Genomic DNA, 19,762 nt, shown 5'->3' with positions numbered 1-19,762 from the left:
AAATCAAAAGGGAATAAATCATAAAAAGCTACTCCGACCACCTCATGTTTCTGCCCCTCTTGTTAGTGCCCTACATTTTGCTAAGGGGAGGTCTCTGCCTGACGTACAAGGACTATAAAGACCCCATCCTTTCAGATGTTCTGCATATCTGTAAGTCAAACAGTGGTAGAAATGCCCACACTACAGACCTTCCATCTGTATTGCAACCTAAGATGGAGGGGTACTTATGTCTCAGAGAATACTGCTTCGCTGGAGCTACCTTCCTCTCCAAGGGAATTTATGTACATCACTTACTTTATTCGAATGCAGCATGGACACATAGATGGGAAACCATTAATTCATCCCTGGTTTGGCACCCTGGTCTGTTATGGACAAGGAGGAACATGTAAATACATGCTCTAGGGTTATAGTTATTTACAGTTACTATACAAGGTTTTTGTGTGTAATACTAAAGAATTATCTCACCCAGAGTTATGCAAGACTTCTCCAAACTACAGAGGCCTTGGTACTAAACTTCCTAAGAAAACTTATTTGCAGGTAGGCTAGACATATCACAGACAGACCTACATGAATTGATATTAAGTATAGATATCTTCCTGAATCTGATTAGAATGTGTAGTGTGACAGAAACAGGTCTTTTTGCTTCACCTATTAACAGATAAATGAAGATGTCCTGTTGCAAAACAGCATTCCCCCTTTAAATGAACAGGCCTGTTTCCTTACGCTTTTATTGACATTTGATTACCAGGAAAGTCCAACAGGGTAGAAGACCATTATCAGTGGGGGCCAGGGTGGAGACGATATACTTTTCTTTCTTATAGGCCTGATCCCCAGGGTATGACTAAAAATCAAGGAGGTGAGACCAGATGTTATTATGATAACATCATTTTTGGCCCATTAAACACTGCTTTTGTATTCTGCACATTCTAGCAGGAGAGAAGTAGAAAGTATTGCCTCTGAAAGTAGACTTACTCACTCAAAATGCAGCATCCCTTTCACACCCCAACCTGGTACTGTAAGGCTGACAGCTTGGATGATTTTACTGTTCTAACTAGACGTGTATTCTGAGGATATGCTGACCACTGAGGCAGACTAAACTAAGCAATGAAGCCACACCTTGTGAAATGGAAACCATTCTCCATGTGATGCCAATCCAGACCCAAATACTGTACGAATATCAGATGTTCTGGATTGTGTCAGGCCTTTGCAGAACTGGCCTTTTTATGTTTCCTTAGCTTCACACTTCTGCTTTCTCAGACTGCCTGGCCATTGACCCCCTTTGTACTCTAGGCCCTAAAAGAGGATCATCTTAGACCTCCAAGAAAGGAAGTTGCACCAGTGTGTGATCTTGGCTTCATCTTAGAGAAAATTACCCTCTTTGAACCAGCTGCTTTAGCCTCCCTGCAGTTCTGATCCTGGAAGATGCTGTTCTTGGTGGCTATCATTTCTGCTAGGAAGAAGTCCAGAGCTACAAGTGTTAATGTTTAGGGAACCCTTTCAAGTTTTCTGTCAGGATATGATGTCCCCCTGCACTAACATATCAGAAGTTGCAGTGGCATTGTTCTTGAATCAAGCAATTCATTCACCTGTGCTTTTTTTCCCTAATCTTCAAAACAGAATGGAGAAAACTTTACACATGTACATTCATAGACAGTTGAGATCAATCTTTCACAAGACTAAGGAGTTTAGAAAGACAGACCAGGTGTTTGTGTCCCTGAAGAGCAAGGAAGGAAAAGCAGTCACCAAACACTCCGTGGCCTTCAGGTTGTATTTGTTCCTGTTCTCCACTTATGGCACACCTATTCCTGGACATTATCAAAGCCCACTCTACTGTAAACACAATGCAGCCGTCACAGCATTCCTCACTGCCCCCCAGCACCCAGTTTATCTTGGCAGCAGCCACCTGGTCCTCAGAACATACACTTTCAGATGCAACATTCTGGATTTCACCTCTTGAGCTGTGGTAACGTTTGCAGCTGCCCCTCTGCCGTTCTGCAAGGCACAGTATCATGGATTCTTCATCCTACTGCCCACCACTCACTGCTGCTTGTTTTGTGACTCTTTGCAGTAGTGATGGCTGTAGTAGTGAATGGTGTTATGAGCATTGTACCATTGTTAGAAATGCACCATAAATGTAGATTGAGTGCATTCACTGTTGCCGTGCAAGTTCCCTCCCACTTTTCCCCTTTTTGCTCTGATGTAATCCTTTGAAGTTAGCACCAGTTTGATCCAGTTTTCACCTTCTCTCACATCTCTCTTTAGGCCCCCCTCCTTCTTTGACCTTGCCATGTGTTCTGGAGAGGGACATTGGGGTGGACCTGTAGCAGGGTGAATTCTCCTCTCCTAGTCCACTTTACCTCTGGCACTAGGGTCTTCTCTCCTGGTTTTGCTAAGGCAAGAAATATATCCTGAATATAGCATCACATAAAGCTTGTCTTATACCTCTGATATCTTTACAGTAGCAGTGGGAAGGAGTAGGCCAAATCCTTGAGACAAGGTACAGCTCAGAAAGCTGGGCCAGCTGATCAGGCTACCTGTGGACAGGATGTCCCACTAGTGAGGACTGCACCAGCAATTGTACTTGGAACATCTACATTTTTGGTAACACAAATGTGCTTAGCTAATCTTTTTCAGTACCTAGCTCTGACATTGTCTTTTCTAAATAGGTTGAATGAATCTGGAATAATGATGCACTTTATTCTTTTCCAGATATGAAATTGGCAGTGATCCAGCAAGCTGGCTGGAGATTAACACTGAAACTGGAATAATTAAGTCAAAGGCACAACTGGACCGAGAATCAGATTTTGTGGAAAATGATATATACAAAGCACTTGTTTTAGCTAAAGATGATGGTGAGTATTTATTAAAACTAAAACTAATTATAGAAACTTTACATGTCTATGCATCAATGCTAATGTTATTTGGCCTCGATACCTGATTAAAAGCTTTTACGTATGTGTGGTTTATTCAGCAGTTTAATATTAATGCAAGTTTTCATAAGGTTTATTACATAAAAGTTAATGTAATTTCTACAGAATTTTGGAAGCAAGTACTTTTTATATCACTGTGGCCTTGTTAGAATGTGGAATTTAATGGGGGATCCTTTACACTATCCGTAAAACCTGATGCATTGCGGTTATAAGCTGCAGTGTTATCCTCTGGCACATGCAAAATGGTGACAGTAACTTCTGTGTAACTGCCAATATTCAGTCCTCAGAGTGTTGCATCACAAAAAGTGTCAGTGCGAGTTCAGCGATGGTTTTACTGTAGCTCTACCAAACAAGTTTAAGTAGCCCTGTTTTTTATTATCTTACTACTTTGGTAGCATACAAATTTGGATTGATTATCAGAAATGAAATTAAAATATTCATGCTGTGCAACCTAGCTTTTTTATTGCAGTTGGTGTGTACTTTCTGTAGGTAACAAAGCAGGACAGCAGTGGTGCATTATGATGACATCACCCCTGAGGGTCTGAAGCCAAAGCAGTGTTGTATAGTAATGCAGCACCAATGGAAGCGAGTAAAATATGACATAACCACACTTAGCTGGTGTTGTACCACTGTTGTAATAATGCTTGTTTATTTATCAGCATTTAATGCATTTTTTTATTGTTTTATGTGAATATCAGTGTGTTTTCCTGTAGGGAGGAGTCCCAGTCAGCATTTTTGTTCATCAGTGTTGTGGTATAAAATGGTGGAAGTATTTTTTTTTTTAAAACAGATGTGTCTGTGTGAGGTTTTCTTCAATATTTTTAATGCTGGATGAAGAAGCCTATAGCCGTGTGATCTTATAATTTGTGTTTTTCATAAGTGTCCTTGTTTTCCTTTTATTGCACTTCCAACACTACTGGCCATTACGTATAAGCTCCTCCTTACATGTGTGAACTGTACAAAGTATGAGATTGTTGGGGGGTACATTTCATTTGGCACTATCCGTGCTTATGCTTGGGGTGCAGCATATACTGCACTTGTCTACTATTTGTTTTGTAACATATGTTGTTTGATAAACCAGATGCTGTTATGTGGGACACAAAATTGTGTGACTTGTTTAACTAGTCTGTATGCACTGGTGAAGAGAGATCTGCTTAGAAATAAGGATTCAAATATGGTTTTATGTGAACTAATGTTGAACGTTTCTGCATGTGCTACTGTTTCATTTGAACCTGGTCTTCCTCTTGACTTATTTACAGATTGTTTCCAGGCTAATGACCTGGGGGGATTTCTAAGCTTAGACAAGTTTTCCCAAAAAACAATGAAGTCCTGTATCCAAATAGGACATTGAAGGCCCGGCATTTATAGGCCATCTCTGTTCATGAGGGAGGTGGGTGCCAAGCCCAGTTTAAATTTCATATTCCCCATCCACTGGTCTAGGTTGTACTTAAATTGGGTAACAGAGGAACTCAACTTCACAACGATAGGAAGCCTGTTCCATAGTCTGTGGGTCAAACATCTCTCTCTCCAGCGTGCTCTTTAAGTCACAGACAAAACTCAAGTCCTTAGACCTTGCAATTCTAGTGCTGTTTGACTCATGAATGTGCAGGAGATTCAGAAGTTTGGGTTTGTGGATGCCTTGTATGCCAGGCATAGATCTCCCTTGAGGAATCTGTAGCAGACTGAGCAGAGGGAGGTATGTGGATGCCTTGTATGCCAGGCATAGATCATCCCTGAGGAATCTGTAGCAGACTGAGCAGAGGGAGGTATGTGGATGCCTTGTATGCCAGGCATAGATCACCCCTGAGGAATCTGTAGCAGACTGAGCAGAGGGAGGTATGTGGATGCCTTGTATGCCAGGCATAGATCACCCCTGAGGAATCTGTAGCAGACTGAGCAGAGGGAGGTATGTGGATGCCTTGTATGCCAGGCATAGACCACCCCTGAGGAATCTGTAGCAGACTGAGCAGAGGGAGGTATGTGGATGCCTTGTATGCCAGGCATAGATCACCCCTGAGGAATCTGTAGCAGACTGAGCAGAGGGAGGTATGTGGATGCCTTGTATGCCAGGCATAGATCACCCCTGAGGAACCTGTAGCAGACTGAGCAGAGGGAGGTATGTGGATGCCTTGTATGCCAGGCATAGATCACCCCTGAGGAACCTGTAGCAGACTGAGCAGAGGGAGGTATGTGGATGCCTTGTATGCCAGGCATAGATCACCCCTGAGGAATCTGTAGCAGACTGAGCAGAGGGAAAGGGCTTTAAGGTGCTCTGCATAGGGCAGGTTTATTATGCTTTGTACCCTTTTTGTAAGGAACCTCTGAGATCACTCTAGTTGCTGCATATGTCTTGTCGGGTACATACCGAAGGAAGCATTGTACTCTTATTAGTCTGATAAGGGCAGAGGACAGTGCGATAATTACCTCTTTGGACCTAGATGCCATGCCCTTACTTAATGGTTGTGCAATGTAAAAGTATTTCATCACCACTATGGCTACTTTGGTTTCTCATTTGAATCACCAGGAATTGTAGTAATTATTTAGTTGAGATGATATGTTGTACTGTGATTTCTAGACCCAGGTTATTGCTTGAAAGTGGAATTTGAGGTGCAATGTATGTCATGTCAGTAAATTTCTTTCACTTTTTTCATCCTTTTTTGTCCTCTACTTCACTTTGACAGTGCCTACCTTACTGCCCCACATTCCACTGGCAAATTGTCCAAGCCACTTCCCGGCTTCTCAAAAAATGCCAGATCTTATGACAAAATCCTTGGTTACTTCACCAGAAATTTACACTTAGAATCAGGCTGAAGTTTTCATGCAGGCATCCAGACCACATCCCCTGCTTCACTTTCAGTTAGTAAAGTATTCCTCCTTTTTGTTTAAGGTCCCTGGTCAGGGTTCAGTCTACCCCAGTGACCTTTAGTTGATTTTAGGTAACTTGCCCAGTCCTCCTTTGAGCCTACAGCACAGGCACACACTCAGATACTTGTCCTGAAAGACGTTTTTTATAGTGATCATTACCTCGGCTAGGACATTTCTGAATTGTAAGCTTTAACCCCCAGATCTGGTTTTCCAACATGAAATGGCAGATCTCTGCACCACTTCATGTTCAGAGCAGCAGCAGAGACAAACTTAAACCAGTCATTCAGTCTTCTGTCCTCTTCCTCTTTGTATGTAGCAAGTGATGGCTTAATAAAGATATCTCTTTAAAAAGAGACAGGAAATTAATAATTTATGTAATGTAGTTTAGGTTATATAATGTATAGCAATATATGTAAAGTATAATGTTTATGTTAATATAGTTTGATTACTTTTATATGAATGTAAATTTGCTTATGTTACAAGTGATAATTCAATAAAGGTGTCTGAAAAAATAAGATCTGCTAGAACAAATCACGCACTTTCAGTAGACGTGAACAAGTGTTTGTCTTGCACTTCATAAAGGAAAGGCTTTTAGGTGTCCAAGTTGACTATATTGAGGTGGTTATCAAAGAGCATAAACGTTTGCTACCTTACGTAAGGCAAAGCCATACCCATTCCATCAGCAGCTACGCTGCCGGAACCACCTCTGCAGTGCTTTTCTGGAATGATCCATCCCCATTACTTCCACAACTATGCCACTAGAGCCAGAGACACCTCCATGGTGCTCTTCTGGAATGCTTCACTTGGTAATGTTTGTGCAGTAGCCATATGGTCAACATCTTTGCCAAGCAATATAAATTAGACATTCCCTGCAGTACAACATTATCTTTTCAGGCTGCTATTTGCAAAGGGTTATTCTCATGACCAAGACTACCCGGGTAAGAGAGCTGCGGATTTTGGTCATACATATCAAAAATGAATCACTTCAGAAATGCAAAACCTATATATTTACCCATAAAAACAGATTTATAATAAGCACATGTATCATTGGTAATGGTTGCCCGGGTCTGTATCACAAAGTCGAACGACAAAGAGCGAACACGCTCATATCGAATACTAAAAAACAAAAGCAGTAAATGTCAAGCACACGGAACAATGATTTTTTTCCCAGGGGGAAAAAAAACCCTACTTAAATATACCAACTCTGAGATCGCACCACAGTGGAGGAAATGGCAAGTCCCAAAAATGGCCCAGTGATTTTTTTTCCCCTGGAGAAAAAACTCTTTGTTCTGTGTGTTCGACATTCAGTGGTTTTGATTTTTAGTGTTCGATATAAGAGCGTTCGCTCTTTTTATCATTCTACGTCATGATATAGACCCGGTTGCCCATCTACTCCTCACCACGTTGCCGCCTATTTACCCGTAATTGATTTATGAGAGGGGCATTTATTTTTGGCAACATTTGCACGCCTACCCAACCCCATATCCTTTCCTTCCCACATTTGATAGGCATAGCATCCTGAAGCAAGCCAAGCTGCTTCATGTGGTTTAGGGTTTGATTCCCTGAGCCTCCATTATTCTGAGTGACTATATATATGATATATTTGTCTGGCTGGACTGGCGTTCTTGTCTACTTTTCTTTCTCCTTCTAGGGGTGCATCTTTTTCCTCCTCTAAACTAGCTAGGCACATGCTTACATGTACAAGAGAATTTGAGATCTGAAAGACCAAAAAAAGGTGAGAGTGGAAGGGGGGGGGAGAAGTAATCTGAAAGCTCCAAGAGATGAGCAGTCCTATTGAGTGTGGCATATACATGTTACCGAAGATGGACACACTTATTACAGATCTGCATAATTTTTATTTATGCCACTAGGTGGCGGTAGTTCTTTTAAGGTTCATTGATGATGCAGTTAGTGGTTTAGAACATGCTCAAACCAGTTGAATCTTTGCTGAGATGTCCATTATGCTGCTGCTAGGTGCGGTGGAGCCTGGATTATTTATTGTAGTTCTGAACCATTAAAGATGATCGGTTTTCTATGATACAATAAACCATACAATTTCAGTTGTAATTAGACAGCATCAATAAACTGAGCCTCAGTTTTTACAATATTTAGAGTGAGGTTTTTAATAGTGAACAGGATGCTAGCATATTTCCTGTGCTGTTGGCTGACCTTTGCACTCGTATTGGTAAAATGAATGGTGTCATCACTAAAGCCCACATTGGCCATGGTAAAGACGTGTGTTTATCGTTTATATCATGAGGACATGCATTTTACTTTTAATTCGATAGCTGAACTACTTCAAGGCGTAACTTCACAGCTTTCCTGACGAAGCCAATAATAATGGGGGGAAGGGGCTCAAATGACAAAATCAGGCACATTTTTTAAATATCACTGTAGATGTCCTTCCATATCACTGTTGCAGTCTTCTTCACCTAAGGGATCTTCTGCCAAGCATAGCCCAACATCTGGCCAGTATACCAAAGCCTTCAGCTCCTATAGGTGCCATGTATCGCACATATGCTCCCTGTGCATGATGTAGGGCGTAAAGGTGACATACAAATTCAAATACTGAGAATCTTTGCCACCAGTCCAAATGCCATTATTGAATATCGGTCAGAACATTCTTCTGCTGTGCTGGTTACCAAGAGTATTTTCAGATAAAGGCCCTTTGGGGTTTCTTCTCTCCTTTCTTACTGTTTGTTATTGTCTTCTTGTCATCCAGAAAGAGAAAATGTCCACGTGAGAAGTAGATTCCCCATAAAGACCATCACGACTGGTGACTTATTTTGTTTGGGTACTTCCCACAAGCATACACAGTGTTCTGTCTGCCAGGCATTTGTGCCCAAGACCCTACGTAGTGGCCTCTCCTCTTTGTCCATATACCTAGAGGACCAAGATCTTAAGTTGTCTCAGGGTGCTATAGCAGAATCCTCCTGTCCTAAGAGCTAGCCATCTCCCAAGAAAAAGGCCAAAAAACACAGGCCCGAACCAGATTGCTCTGCCACGACCCATTGGCTCCGGCTTCTTGCACGTCCTTGAAGGAAGTATTTCATCTAATTGAATATTGGAATAATTGTTTTATTTAGTTTTGTGTACAAGGGTTTTCTTTGGGTTGGGATTTGTTACTCCTTGAAGGTCTTTCACTGAAGCACTAGAGAATATTAAAGTTCAACTTGGATCTGTAGCCCGTGGTTTGTTTTATTTTATTATTTTTTTTTTATTTTAGTGTGTTTTTTTTTCATATGACCAGGTATGTTTTTGCTGTCCTTTTTCAGGCTTCTAAGGTGGTTTCTGACCGTCCACATTCTGAGGGGATGGCTTCTTCCCTTTCCCTGCTGGACTGCACTTCACAAGTTGCTCACCATTCACTCAAATGCAGCTACGGTGCAGCTGATGCCTCTTCTGGGGCTGGTACCTTTGGTTCAGTTTTGCCTTAATCTTTAAGCTTTGCCTGATGACATCAAGGCAAAACTTTTGGATTCTCCTTTGGATAACCGTAGTCTTTTTGGATCTGCTACTGCTGATCTTTTCAAGTCCCTCCAGGATAAGGGCAAAGCTTTACAGGCGGTTAAACATATTTTTGATTTTCCTGTTCCCAAGTTTCAGAGGAACTATCCTTCCAAGTCTGCCTTTATTCATAGGCAATCTCACCCTCCTCCCAAGGGTAAGAAGGGTTCTGGGCATGTTCCTCTTGCTAAATCTACTCACTCCCACCTCCCAGAAACCTTCTTTTCATGGCAAGTCTGGTTCTCTTTTATGGTTTGCTTCACCCTCCCTCAGCCAGGTCCCCTTGTGTCTCCACCTTTCTCTGTCTCTCTTCCAAGCTGTCTGCAGATCACCTCACGCTCTTGGGTCTTCTCCATTATCTTTCAGGGCCATTTCATGGTTTGGAAGTCCCTTCCTCCATTTTCAAGCATTCCTTCACCTCCTTAGGAACGGCGTTCTCATTTCCCAGAGGTTTCACACACTTTTGGATCAGGACACCATGGAAGCACTGCCTCCCACTTGGGTAGGGAATTCTTTTTTTTTATTGGAGAATGTTTTTGGTCCCATGAAAGGAAGGTACACAGAGAAAGATTCTGGATGTTTCCTGTTAAACACCTTTCTCACCATTCCTTCTTTTTGGATGTTATCCCTTTATACATTGTTTCTCCTTCTATTTCCTCAGGCCTTTTTGCTGTCCCTGGATCTCAGGGATGCATACTTTCACTTTTCATCCATCCTATTCTCGGGAAATTTTTGTTTCTGTCTCTTCTTGCATTTTCACTGCTCTGCTTTGTCCTTTCGCCTCTCGACTGTCAGGGGCATTTTCACTGCTCTGCTTTGTCCTTTAGCCTCTCGACTGTCAGGGGGGTCACCAAGTGCCTCACTCTTGTCATTGCTTTTCGCATGCTTTGAGGTATCCAGATTGTGGACCATCTGCTTATTCAAGCTCCTTTTCCCAGCAGTCTAATTCAGGATGTCCAGTTTGCTACTTATTGCACAGTCTGGGGTTCACCATAAACCTCCAGAAATCCGCTGGGACACCTTCCCAGGGTCATATTTTTCTTCTCGTGTTGGCATCACTTCCTGCCCCAAGGCTTTGTCTCTGACCTTTTTCCACTCTCTTCTTTCTCTGGTGTCTGTCATAGCCAGGAAGTTTCCCAGGGTCCTGAGGTTCATGGCTTCCACAATTCCCATGCTCCCTGTTGCTAGGCTTCATATGAGGAAACTTCAGTGGTGTCTCAAATCGTTGTGGTTTCAGCACTGCCACCTCTTGGATTTCCCAGTGCCTTTTGTTCATGTCTTGTTTGAGCTTTCAGTAGTGGATTCATCAGTTCTCTCTGTCAGAGGCTTCCTTTTAAGCTCCAGTTCCCTCTCAGGAGCTTGTTACAGATTGGGGGGATGCTTCCTGTAACCCACTGAAGGTTCAGGGTCTTTTGCCTCCTTATCAAAGGTGAGGCCATATCTAACATAAAAATGATGAGGACTCTGCTTCTGGCTCCACAAGCTTTTTATTCGCTCTTTCATCTCAGGCCCCACAAATTTTTCACAAACAATACCACAGTGATGTATGTCAGCACACTGGGGGCCATGAGGTCCTATCTTAGACTCCCTGTTTAGGTCTGGAATCTTGCTATCTAGTATCAAGTAACTCTTCAGGTGGTTTGCATTCCCTCATAGCACAGCCTAGTGGTAGACTATTTGAGCAGGTCCAGCACACAAGCTTACAAATGGATGCTTCACAGAGATGTGCTTCTGGATATTTTCCATTGGTGGGGTACTCATCAGGTAGATCTTTTTCTCCTCCCCTCTGAACAGACAACTTCCTCTATTGCAGTGTCCCAGTTCCTCTGGTTTGGAAAGTGAACACCCCATCTTTTCCTTGGAATGGAATGGTTCTGTATGCCCTCCACCACCATTTCCACGAGTTCTGCACAAGATCAGGAAGGACTCTCCCAAAGTCTTGCTTCTGACTCCCATTTGGTCCAGACAACATTGGTTCTCCCTTCTTTCTCACTTGGCCAGGGGCAATTACCACAAGTTAATTCACTGGGTGGATCTTCTCACATAAGACAAGGGGTCTCTTATCTATCCTCCCCTGTCCACTCTACAAGTGACACCATGGGTTATAGTATTTTGATCCCTTTTAGCCGCCTCTTTTTTCTGAGGATGTGCTTCAGGTTATGCAGGATGCCAGGATACCCACTACCAGGAAATCATACATGTCCAAATGGAAAAGTTTTTTTCTGTCTGGGACTCTCCCTCCATCAAGTTCCTCTGTCAGTGGAGACAGATACTCTCCTATTTGTGATCTGCTCCATGCTGGGTTGGCCTATTCTTCAGGGAAAGCTCATCTGTTAGCATTTCCTATTTGTCTGCCTTTGAATGCTCATCTGGCCTCTAAGTTTGAAGGCAAGTAATTCCTTAAAGGTGTCCTTCATATCAGACCTCCCAGGAAGTCTATTCTGCCTTCTTGGGACCTCAGTTTTGTACTTGAAAATTTGACCCAGGCTCCTTTTTAGCTAGCTTCCTCTGCTTCCTTGCAACACTGTACTTGGATGACTGTTCGGCTTTTGGCGCTCACTTCAGGCTGTCCTGGCTACAGGGTATCTCCTCGTACTAATTCATTTATGCCTCAGGTGGTCAATGAGTTGTCCCTTAATCAGTCTATTCAGATTCCTTTTTTCTTTTTCCACAGTTTGCCATTCAGAAGGTTCTTCACATAGACATCCATAGGCAGCTCACATATTTAGATAAAGCTGAAGTGTTTTCACAAATCTGAGCAACTTTGTTTCTTTTCCTCCTAGGACTTTGTGTTTGACTGTTTCTAAGAAAGCCATCTCCTCCTGGATTACTAAGGACATTTTATTTTGTTATTCTTCTCATGGCAACTTTCTTTCCTTATCTGGAAAGTGACACTCTACTAGTGCGTTGCCTCCTCCAGTGCATTTTTCAAGGTTCTGGATACCAATTCTATCCTTGAGGCTGCTACTTGGTCCTCTTTTCATACTTTCACTAAACATTATGTTGGCTGTTGTTTCTAGGAGCAGAGCAGGCTTTGCCAGGGCTATCTTGCATGGGTTTTTGGAGAGTTCTTAGCCTTCTTCCTCCCAGGCATCCTCTTGATTTTGTACTGTACCTTAGGTGAAGAATACTGCAACAGTGATATGGAAGGACATAGTACAGCTGTGTAAAATCTTACCATAACAGTAGATGTCCTTCTCTTTACTGTTGCAGTATTTGGTCCTTCCCTCTTTTTTATTTATTTTATTTTATTTTACATTTAACTGGGAAAGTCCGACTTGGTCCGACTTGGAACAAGCCAATTTTCAGCAGAGGCCTGGGATGAAATGCTCCAGATACATGTCTTTGTAACATGGGAGGAAATCAGAGCACCCAGAGGAAACCCACACGAATGCAGGGAGGACATGCACACTCCACACAGAAGGCACCCCAGTCAAGAATTGAACTGAAGAACCTCTTGCTATGAGGCGACAACACTACCGCTGCACCACTGCGCCATCCCCATCTGTCCTGATTCTTGCTCTGCCTATGAACGTATAAACTATTTAAAGCTATGTAAAAATATTTTTAATAATCAGTCAGTGTTGCATAGTTTTAAATGGGAATAAATCTTTTTATGTTTGTGAGGAAAAGTTGCTGAAAACTATTTCTGTGGAGACTGTTATTTTACTTTTTGGTCTTCAGAAAGGGTTTAAAGTGCTTTTTATTGTGTTGTGTGGCAAAAATAACTTTTTTGCTTCTTTTTTGTTTTGCCAGTTATTACTGCTAAGTTTCCCCAGGGAAAAAGCACCATTTCCAGTTTGACCGTGGAGCAAACAATAACAAACTTCTTACAGTCATAAAAATAAAAACTTTACTAAGCAGCTTTTGCCATCAGTCACATCAGGATTATAATTTGCCACAGCCATAGATGGGTGACTCTGCTGTGACCAAAGCTTGCTCCTCAGACCACTCATCTGTTTCCTCAAATCCCTCTGGTGTTGCCAATACAGTCTCCGTGGTCAGGGATTAGCCACATCCTTGCAGTTGTTTTGGCCTCCTCAGTGTGCAAGGGAGAGCCACTTTGTTGGCGTTGGGAGAAGGGGCAGGGAATGTACCTCTGCTTAGTCAGAATGTTGTGCCCATCCCTGTGGATGCTGCTGTTTGGCAGTACTAGGTCTATTTGTCTCATCTTTCCTGTCAAAAAGAGACAGAAAACTAAGCATGCATCTTCTCCTGTGTCAGTTTCCCTGGACAAAAATAATTTATTGAGCTTGGCTTACGGTCTTGTACAGGTTATTTAGCATTCTTTTAAGGTGGTTTCTGGTAAAAGGAAAATATGGCCTCGAGGAAGTTCTAAAATTTGGAATCTGTAGGGAAATGTAATGGAGTCAGATGCAGGTTTTTCTCCACAAATCTCTGATTCAGATTTTCAGGAGAATATATCTGAATCTGTTTGTGAGGGACTAAGACTATTTCCAGAATGTGCCAGTGTTTTCAGTGGGAGAATACTAGGGTTTCTCAGTCCCTCAGAAAATATTATGAGCTCTTACAGAAGGAATTTCAAGAACCTTCACTCTTTCCTCCAGTTCTCTTAGCTTTGGAGTATGTGTGTGTGTCACTGTCTGTTGTTTTCCTGATAGTCAGCCTGCTACACTTAAAAAGTCAGAATGTATAAAGTTCCTCAATCTTTTATAAAAAAGTTTGATACACTCCACAAACATGACCCATCAGCCATAGTTTGTTGATCCTATTGCTGCTAAACATTTGGTTAATTCCAATCCTTCACTTTCTGACAAGGAAGGGAAGATTATTGGACATCCAAGATGGCTGAACATTGATTAACAGCTTAATTCTGGCTCTCCTAGTGTGAAAACAGAAAGTCTGCAGAGAAAGCCAGTGAAATTATATTTCTGGCTAAATTTCAGTAACTAGTTAGTAATTGCACTGCCTGGCTGCCAGGGAAAAAGAAATAGAGGACCTGAAAGAAAATCCTCTACAAAAGCTGAGGGAAAAAACATTGACTGGGAAGAGTACAGTAGCTGTTCAGCAAAAAGCAGTGCAAGCTCTAGACATGACTTGCAGTACCCTAGAAGAAAGTACAAGACAACTGCACACAGACCTGGTTAAAATAAAGAAAACACTGATGGAGTATATCAAGTCAAATAAAAGGTTGGAAAAAATGAAAGAAGCTTTAAACAGATATTCATATGAGGTGATACAACTCCAAAAACCACAGGATGAAATCAAGAAAAGGCTGGATGAATGTGAGACTGCTCAAGAAGAGATGTCTCAGCAAATAGAGGACAGAGCATGTAGTGAAAACCTGAGATTTTCTGCTGTACCAGAAAAGCTGGAATGAACAGCACATCCTGTATTAATTTTAGGAAAGCACAAATAAACAGTTTTACTGGTATTCCACAGCAGGAACTGTTAATTAAATGGGCACATCATATGTATGCTCCAAACCTGACTATGAGAAAGTAACCTAGACCTATAATAGTAAAGATGCAATCCTACCAGCAGATGGAGTCGATTATAACAAAACTGTGGTAGAAGGACAAAGTACTAAAAGTGGGAGACAACGGAGTGTTGTGGAGAGTGATTACTCTCTGTACACCAGGCAGAAGAAGAGTAAATTCATTCCACCAATCGGGGAATGTTGAGAAGCAGACATGAGATTCAAACTGCTGTACCCAGCTATCTTTAAAATATTATTTCCTGAAGGGACAGGATCATTTTTTGTGAAGTACATGCTAAGGAGGAAATACCAAAGGTTGTCCAACAAAAAGTGAGCTGTGAAACAGAAAGATATATTTCTGCTTGTTCTTCTGGTAATAGACTACACAGAGAGAGATTTTGCTAGTGAAACACAAGAGTTGACGAAGAACTGAGTGTACTTTGGAAATTAAGCAAAGACGGGATTTGGGAGGTGGAGATGAACAGGAATAAAACCGGTAACTTGGAAAGTGACAAATGGATTAGAAAGTAGTGATTATATTTCTGAAACATGACTGAACAAGAAAATCTGGAAATATTAGATTTTTTGGACTATGTTAAACTTGTAGTGGACTCCAGAGAATATGCCCTACTTCATGTTATTAATGTTAGGAACAATACTTAGAAGGGGGAAGATGAGGAAGAAAGTTAACTGTAAGCAAATCAATTTTTAATAGTAATATTTTTATACTGCATGATTGTCTTTGTATGCTATATATAATGTAAAGTTTTATCGGTTATTTTTAAGTGTAACATGGATACTAATGTAAAAATGTGCATATTTCCCTTTCTTTCATTCTCCCATCTCTCTTTGTTCAGTATAAAGAAATGTAGACACTGCACTGTGAAAAAAGAAGAAAAGTATGGCCAAAAGAGCAAGACAAAAGAAAAAAGTGATTTGCTTTTTCTCATTCTTGCTTAGAGGAATGACTGGATTAAGGTCCTTAGCTTGATCTAGTAACAAGTTTTAAGAGAAAGCAAGTAAATGAAAAAGAGCATTGGATATTATAAAGCCTTTTTCTAGCAAATACATGTATGCTTAGTAGCAACTCTGTATCTGGTCCTCATGTCACCATGGAGACAATCTGATAAAGAGAAATGGCTAGGAGATCATGTTTTTTGAAAGCATTCAAGTGCGCTCCCAGCTGGGAGAGCTATAAAGATAAGACAAAAACAGACAGCACTTAGTAGAAGCACAGGCTGCACCATGTTTCTTAGCATGGACAACCTTTCTTTTAGGTTAACTCAAGTCTGTGTGTGGCTGTCGGTTTTGGACATTTGTTCCTATTTGGAGGGTAAAAATGTAAATATTTGAAGATGTACATAGCTTTGTGTTAGTATTACATTAATAGATTTACGAGGTAATGTGTGTGTGTGTGTGTGTGTGTGTGTGTGTGTGTGTGTGTGTGTGTGTGTGTGTGTGTGTGTGTGTGTGTGTTTTTAAGGGCTTTCAATACAACAAAAAGTTTTGTAAGATGTGACATGGCCTCAAATGGCTATGACAAGAAACAACTGTATACAAGATCAACTTGCCAAACAGTGTATGCATGTAACACAAAAGCTGTAACTAGACACTTAACAAAAAGCTGTTATGCATAAAAGGTGGGAATAACCTTTTAACACAATACTTTCTGTAATGTCTTTAAATGTCAATGGTCTCGCATATAAATACAAAAAAGAAAGAGTGGTGAACTATATTAAAATGTAGAGTGCAAATATTTATGCTACAGGAGACACACTTAGAACTGAACATATGAATTTTGATGACATTTTTCAGGATGTTTATTCAGCAGAATACCTGGGACAAAAGAAAAGAGGATACTTGTATTAATTGCAAGAGAATCTCAAATAGTGATAGAAGAGGATGCAAAAGATAATAGTGGTAAATGTGTAGTACTAAGGGGCTACTGGTAAGGGAGAAGGATAAAACTGGCATGTATTTGTATTCCACCAAAAACTGCTATAATGGAGCTTAAAGTTGTGGGAGAAATTATCTATGTTCAACAGGGAATATTACTTGTAGGTAGGGACTGGAATTTAATTTGCAGCAGTGAAGATCTATCTAGGGAGTGCATCAGGGAAAATACAACAAAGGAAGGGTAGATTTTTGAAGAAATTTATGAAAATATTTGGCATGGAAGATGTGAATTCAGCACTAGGAGCTCAGAGTGAATTCACATATTAATCCCCATGATACAAAAACTGGGCTAGGCTAGAGAGAATTTACATTTCACAGGAACATGTGCATTTAATTAAAAGTCTTGATACACACCAAATAACTATTTCAAATCCTGTGCCAATAATAACAAAAATAAAAACGCACGGTAATTAAATAAAAATGACACTGGCACTTTACCACCTTTCTGTTGAAAAGAGAGGAATTTAAGAAATGGGTAGTGGAAATTATTCAGGAGCTATTAGAGAAAATAGAAATTCTGTCTGAAAAGGTAGCTAAGGAGTGGAATAAATTTAAAGAGGAGTTTAAAAATACGGTATAAATAAAAGAAAGGGAGATATGGTTAAGAAGTAACAAGAATTATTTAGAGGGACTGACAGATGTTAAGGTATTGCAAAATGGGGGGAATTTCAAAGAGGAGGAGCAATTGCAGAATCCTAAACAGAAAATAAGGGACTACCTCGATAATATGCATGAGCATAAAAGATTAATGCTAAGCAACTGTTTCTGAACTCCAGAGCACAAAATCTTTTAGCACAACTACTCAGGCAACAGAAAACAGAAAAGGCTGTTGCCAAACTTAAGGGAGCCTACAACTAGGAAGATAACAAGAGATCCTGTAGAGGTATTAGAAATATTTTGGAAATTCTATGAAAGTCTGCCTAAAGCACAGAAATATGAAAATCAAGAAAAGGCCCAAATGGAAATGTTGTTTATGGAAGAATTAATATGCAAAAGTTAGAGGTAGATGAGGCTCAGTTACTAACAGGATAAGAGGAGATGAGATAAAAATGGTGTTGTACAACCAATCCACAGGAAAAGTCTCCAGGACAATAGATTGTATTCCTGTGGAAATTAGGAAGAAGAAAGTGACTAAGATCTTGAAGGTTTTGTCTAACAGTATTTTAAGTGGAAGAGAATTACCAACATCCTGGAAGAAAGTGGTTGTAGCTGTAATATCTAAGGGTAAAGATCCGTCACATCCAGCTTCATACAGGCACATTTCAGTACTGAATCATGATTATAAAATGTTTGTCTATAATGGCTAAAAGAATGGCAGAAGTGATGCCAAAATTGATATGGATCAGTGTGGTTTTGTGGAGGGGAAGCAAAGATTTGACAACATTAACAGAACAGTGATAATCCAGAGGGAAGCAGAATGTAAGAAAATACCACTGTTGTTGGTGGGTCTAGATGCAGAGAAAGCATTTGACGGAGTAAGCTGGGACTTTATGAGCAGGGCAATGGAAGAATTTGCATTCCTTGATAAAATTATAAGGTTCATTAGGAGGATATATGAGGGATCAGAGGCAAAAATTAAAGTGGGTGGGTTCCTGTCTGATTTCTGCTTGAGCGGAAAAAACAGGCAGGGGTGTTCTTTTTCCTCTTTATAACCACTGGCAAAGAAAATAAGGGATTCAGAAATTAAAGGATATAATTGGTATGGTAGTCATGAAAAGCTGGCTCTATTTGCAGGTGATATTATTTCATAGCTGATAAAACCAGAAAAAGGACATTTCAGTGCTGTGGAACATTTTCAGACAATTTCAGATCCTTTTAGGATACAAAATTAATTACTTGCACACAATTTGGTTCAGCAATATCCATATTAATGGGGACATGATAAAATGAAGCACTCTGGAGCATATCTCTCAACCTACAAAACCGACAAAAGTCCATGAAAAATAGGTACAATGGGACAGAAATTTGGACACTAACAAAATTTGCATGCATAATAATATGACTCTGCTCACTCCAGTGGAATTGTGGGATACCAACATGCAAACACAAGTTGAAAAACAGACAAAAATAACACAAAACTATAACCAGAACACAAGCGTTATATTTACATTAATATTTGAATTTGTATAGAGTTTTGCACTCGTGTAAAACTAAAATGTCCAAATTTTGCCTGTTATTTTTGGTCCATTCCTCATACAATTTGTGGTTTTCTGGCAAATCATTGAGCATTCAGCTCACTAAATAATGACATACATTTGAGTTTGACTTCATATTCTTCAGAAAATATATAATTATGTAAAATCTGTCATTCCAGCAACAGTCTAAGTTTAAAGGAGCAATGTTTAAAATCCATCCCTATTTTTGTGCATTTGTTCTCCCATTTTTTTCTGGCTTTGTCCAGATTTCATGCCCTGAGAGTTTGAGTGGTATGGTGTTATAGGGAAGCGTAGATTTAAAAGCTGTGCTTTACTGTGCCATTTTTTTTAGCTGGCTCTGTTTAACCTCAGTCAGGAGCCGTCGTCTAATGTGGTGCTACAGACTCGCACATACTAACTACTTCAGTGATGTCACGGCTCTGGGCTCCGGTTTAACTGCAGGAGCCGTCCTCTAATGTGGTGCTGCAGACTCGTGTACTAACTCTTCCAGTGACATGATGGCTCTGGGTTCAGTCAGGAACCATCCTCTAATGTTGTGCTATAGACTCACACATACTAAGTACCCCAGTGATGTAATGGCTCTGGGCTCAGGTTTAACTGCAGTCAGGAGCCGTCCTCCAATGTGGTGCTGCAGACTCGCATGCTAACTCTTCCAGTGACATGATGGCTCTGAGCTCAGTCAGGAGCCATCCTCTTATGTGATACTACAGACTCATACCTACTAACTACCCCAGTGATGTCACGGCTCTGGGCTCTGGTTTAACTGCAGGAGCCGTCCTCTAATGTGGTGCTGCAGACTCACACATACTAACTATCCCAGTGATGTCACGGCTCTGGGCTCAGGTTTAACTGCAGTCAGGAGCCGTCATCTAATGTGGTGCTGCAGACTCGCGTACTAACTCTTCCAG

At 40.8% G+C, this 19,762-nt stretch overlaps 1 protein-coding gene across 1 annotated transcript in view; it reads left to right on the top strand.

The window, feature by feature from the left end:
• LOC122810420 (B-cadherin-like) overlaps positions 1-19,762 on the top strand; it is a 494,197-nt gene that overhangs the window by 363,986 nt on the left and 110,449 nt on the right. Inside the window, exon 6 of the mRNA XM_044082032.1 lies at positions 2,710-2,852. Within this exon, the coding sequence (XP_043937967.1) occupies positions 2,710-2,852 (143 nt within the window). The remainder of the gene's footprint in view (positions 1-2,709; positions 2,853-19,762) is intronic.

The sequence above is a fragment of the Protopterus annectens genome, chromosome 8.part1, assembly GCF_019279795.1.
Source record: "Protopterus annectens isolate FY-2018-M chromosome 8.part1, PAN1.0, whole genome shotgun sequence".
Taxonomy (NCBI): Eukaryota; Metazoa; Chordata; order Ceratodontiformes; family Protopteridae; genus Protopterus; species Protopterus annectens.
Note: the sequence above shows the minus strand (reverse complement) of the source record. Positions and strands in the feature narration are given on the sequence as shown.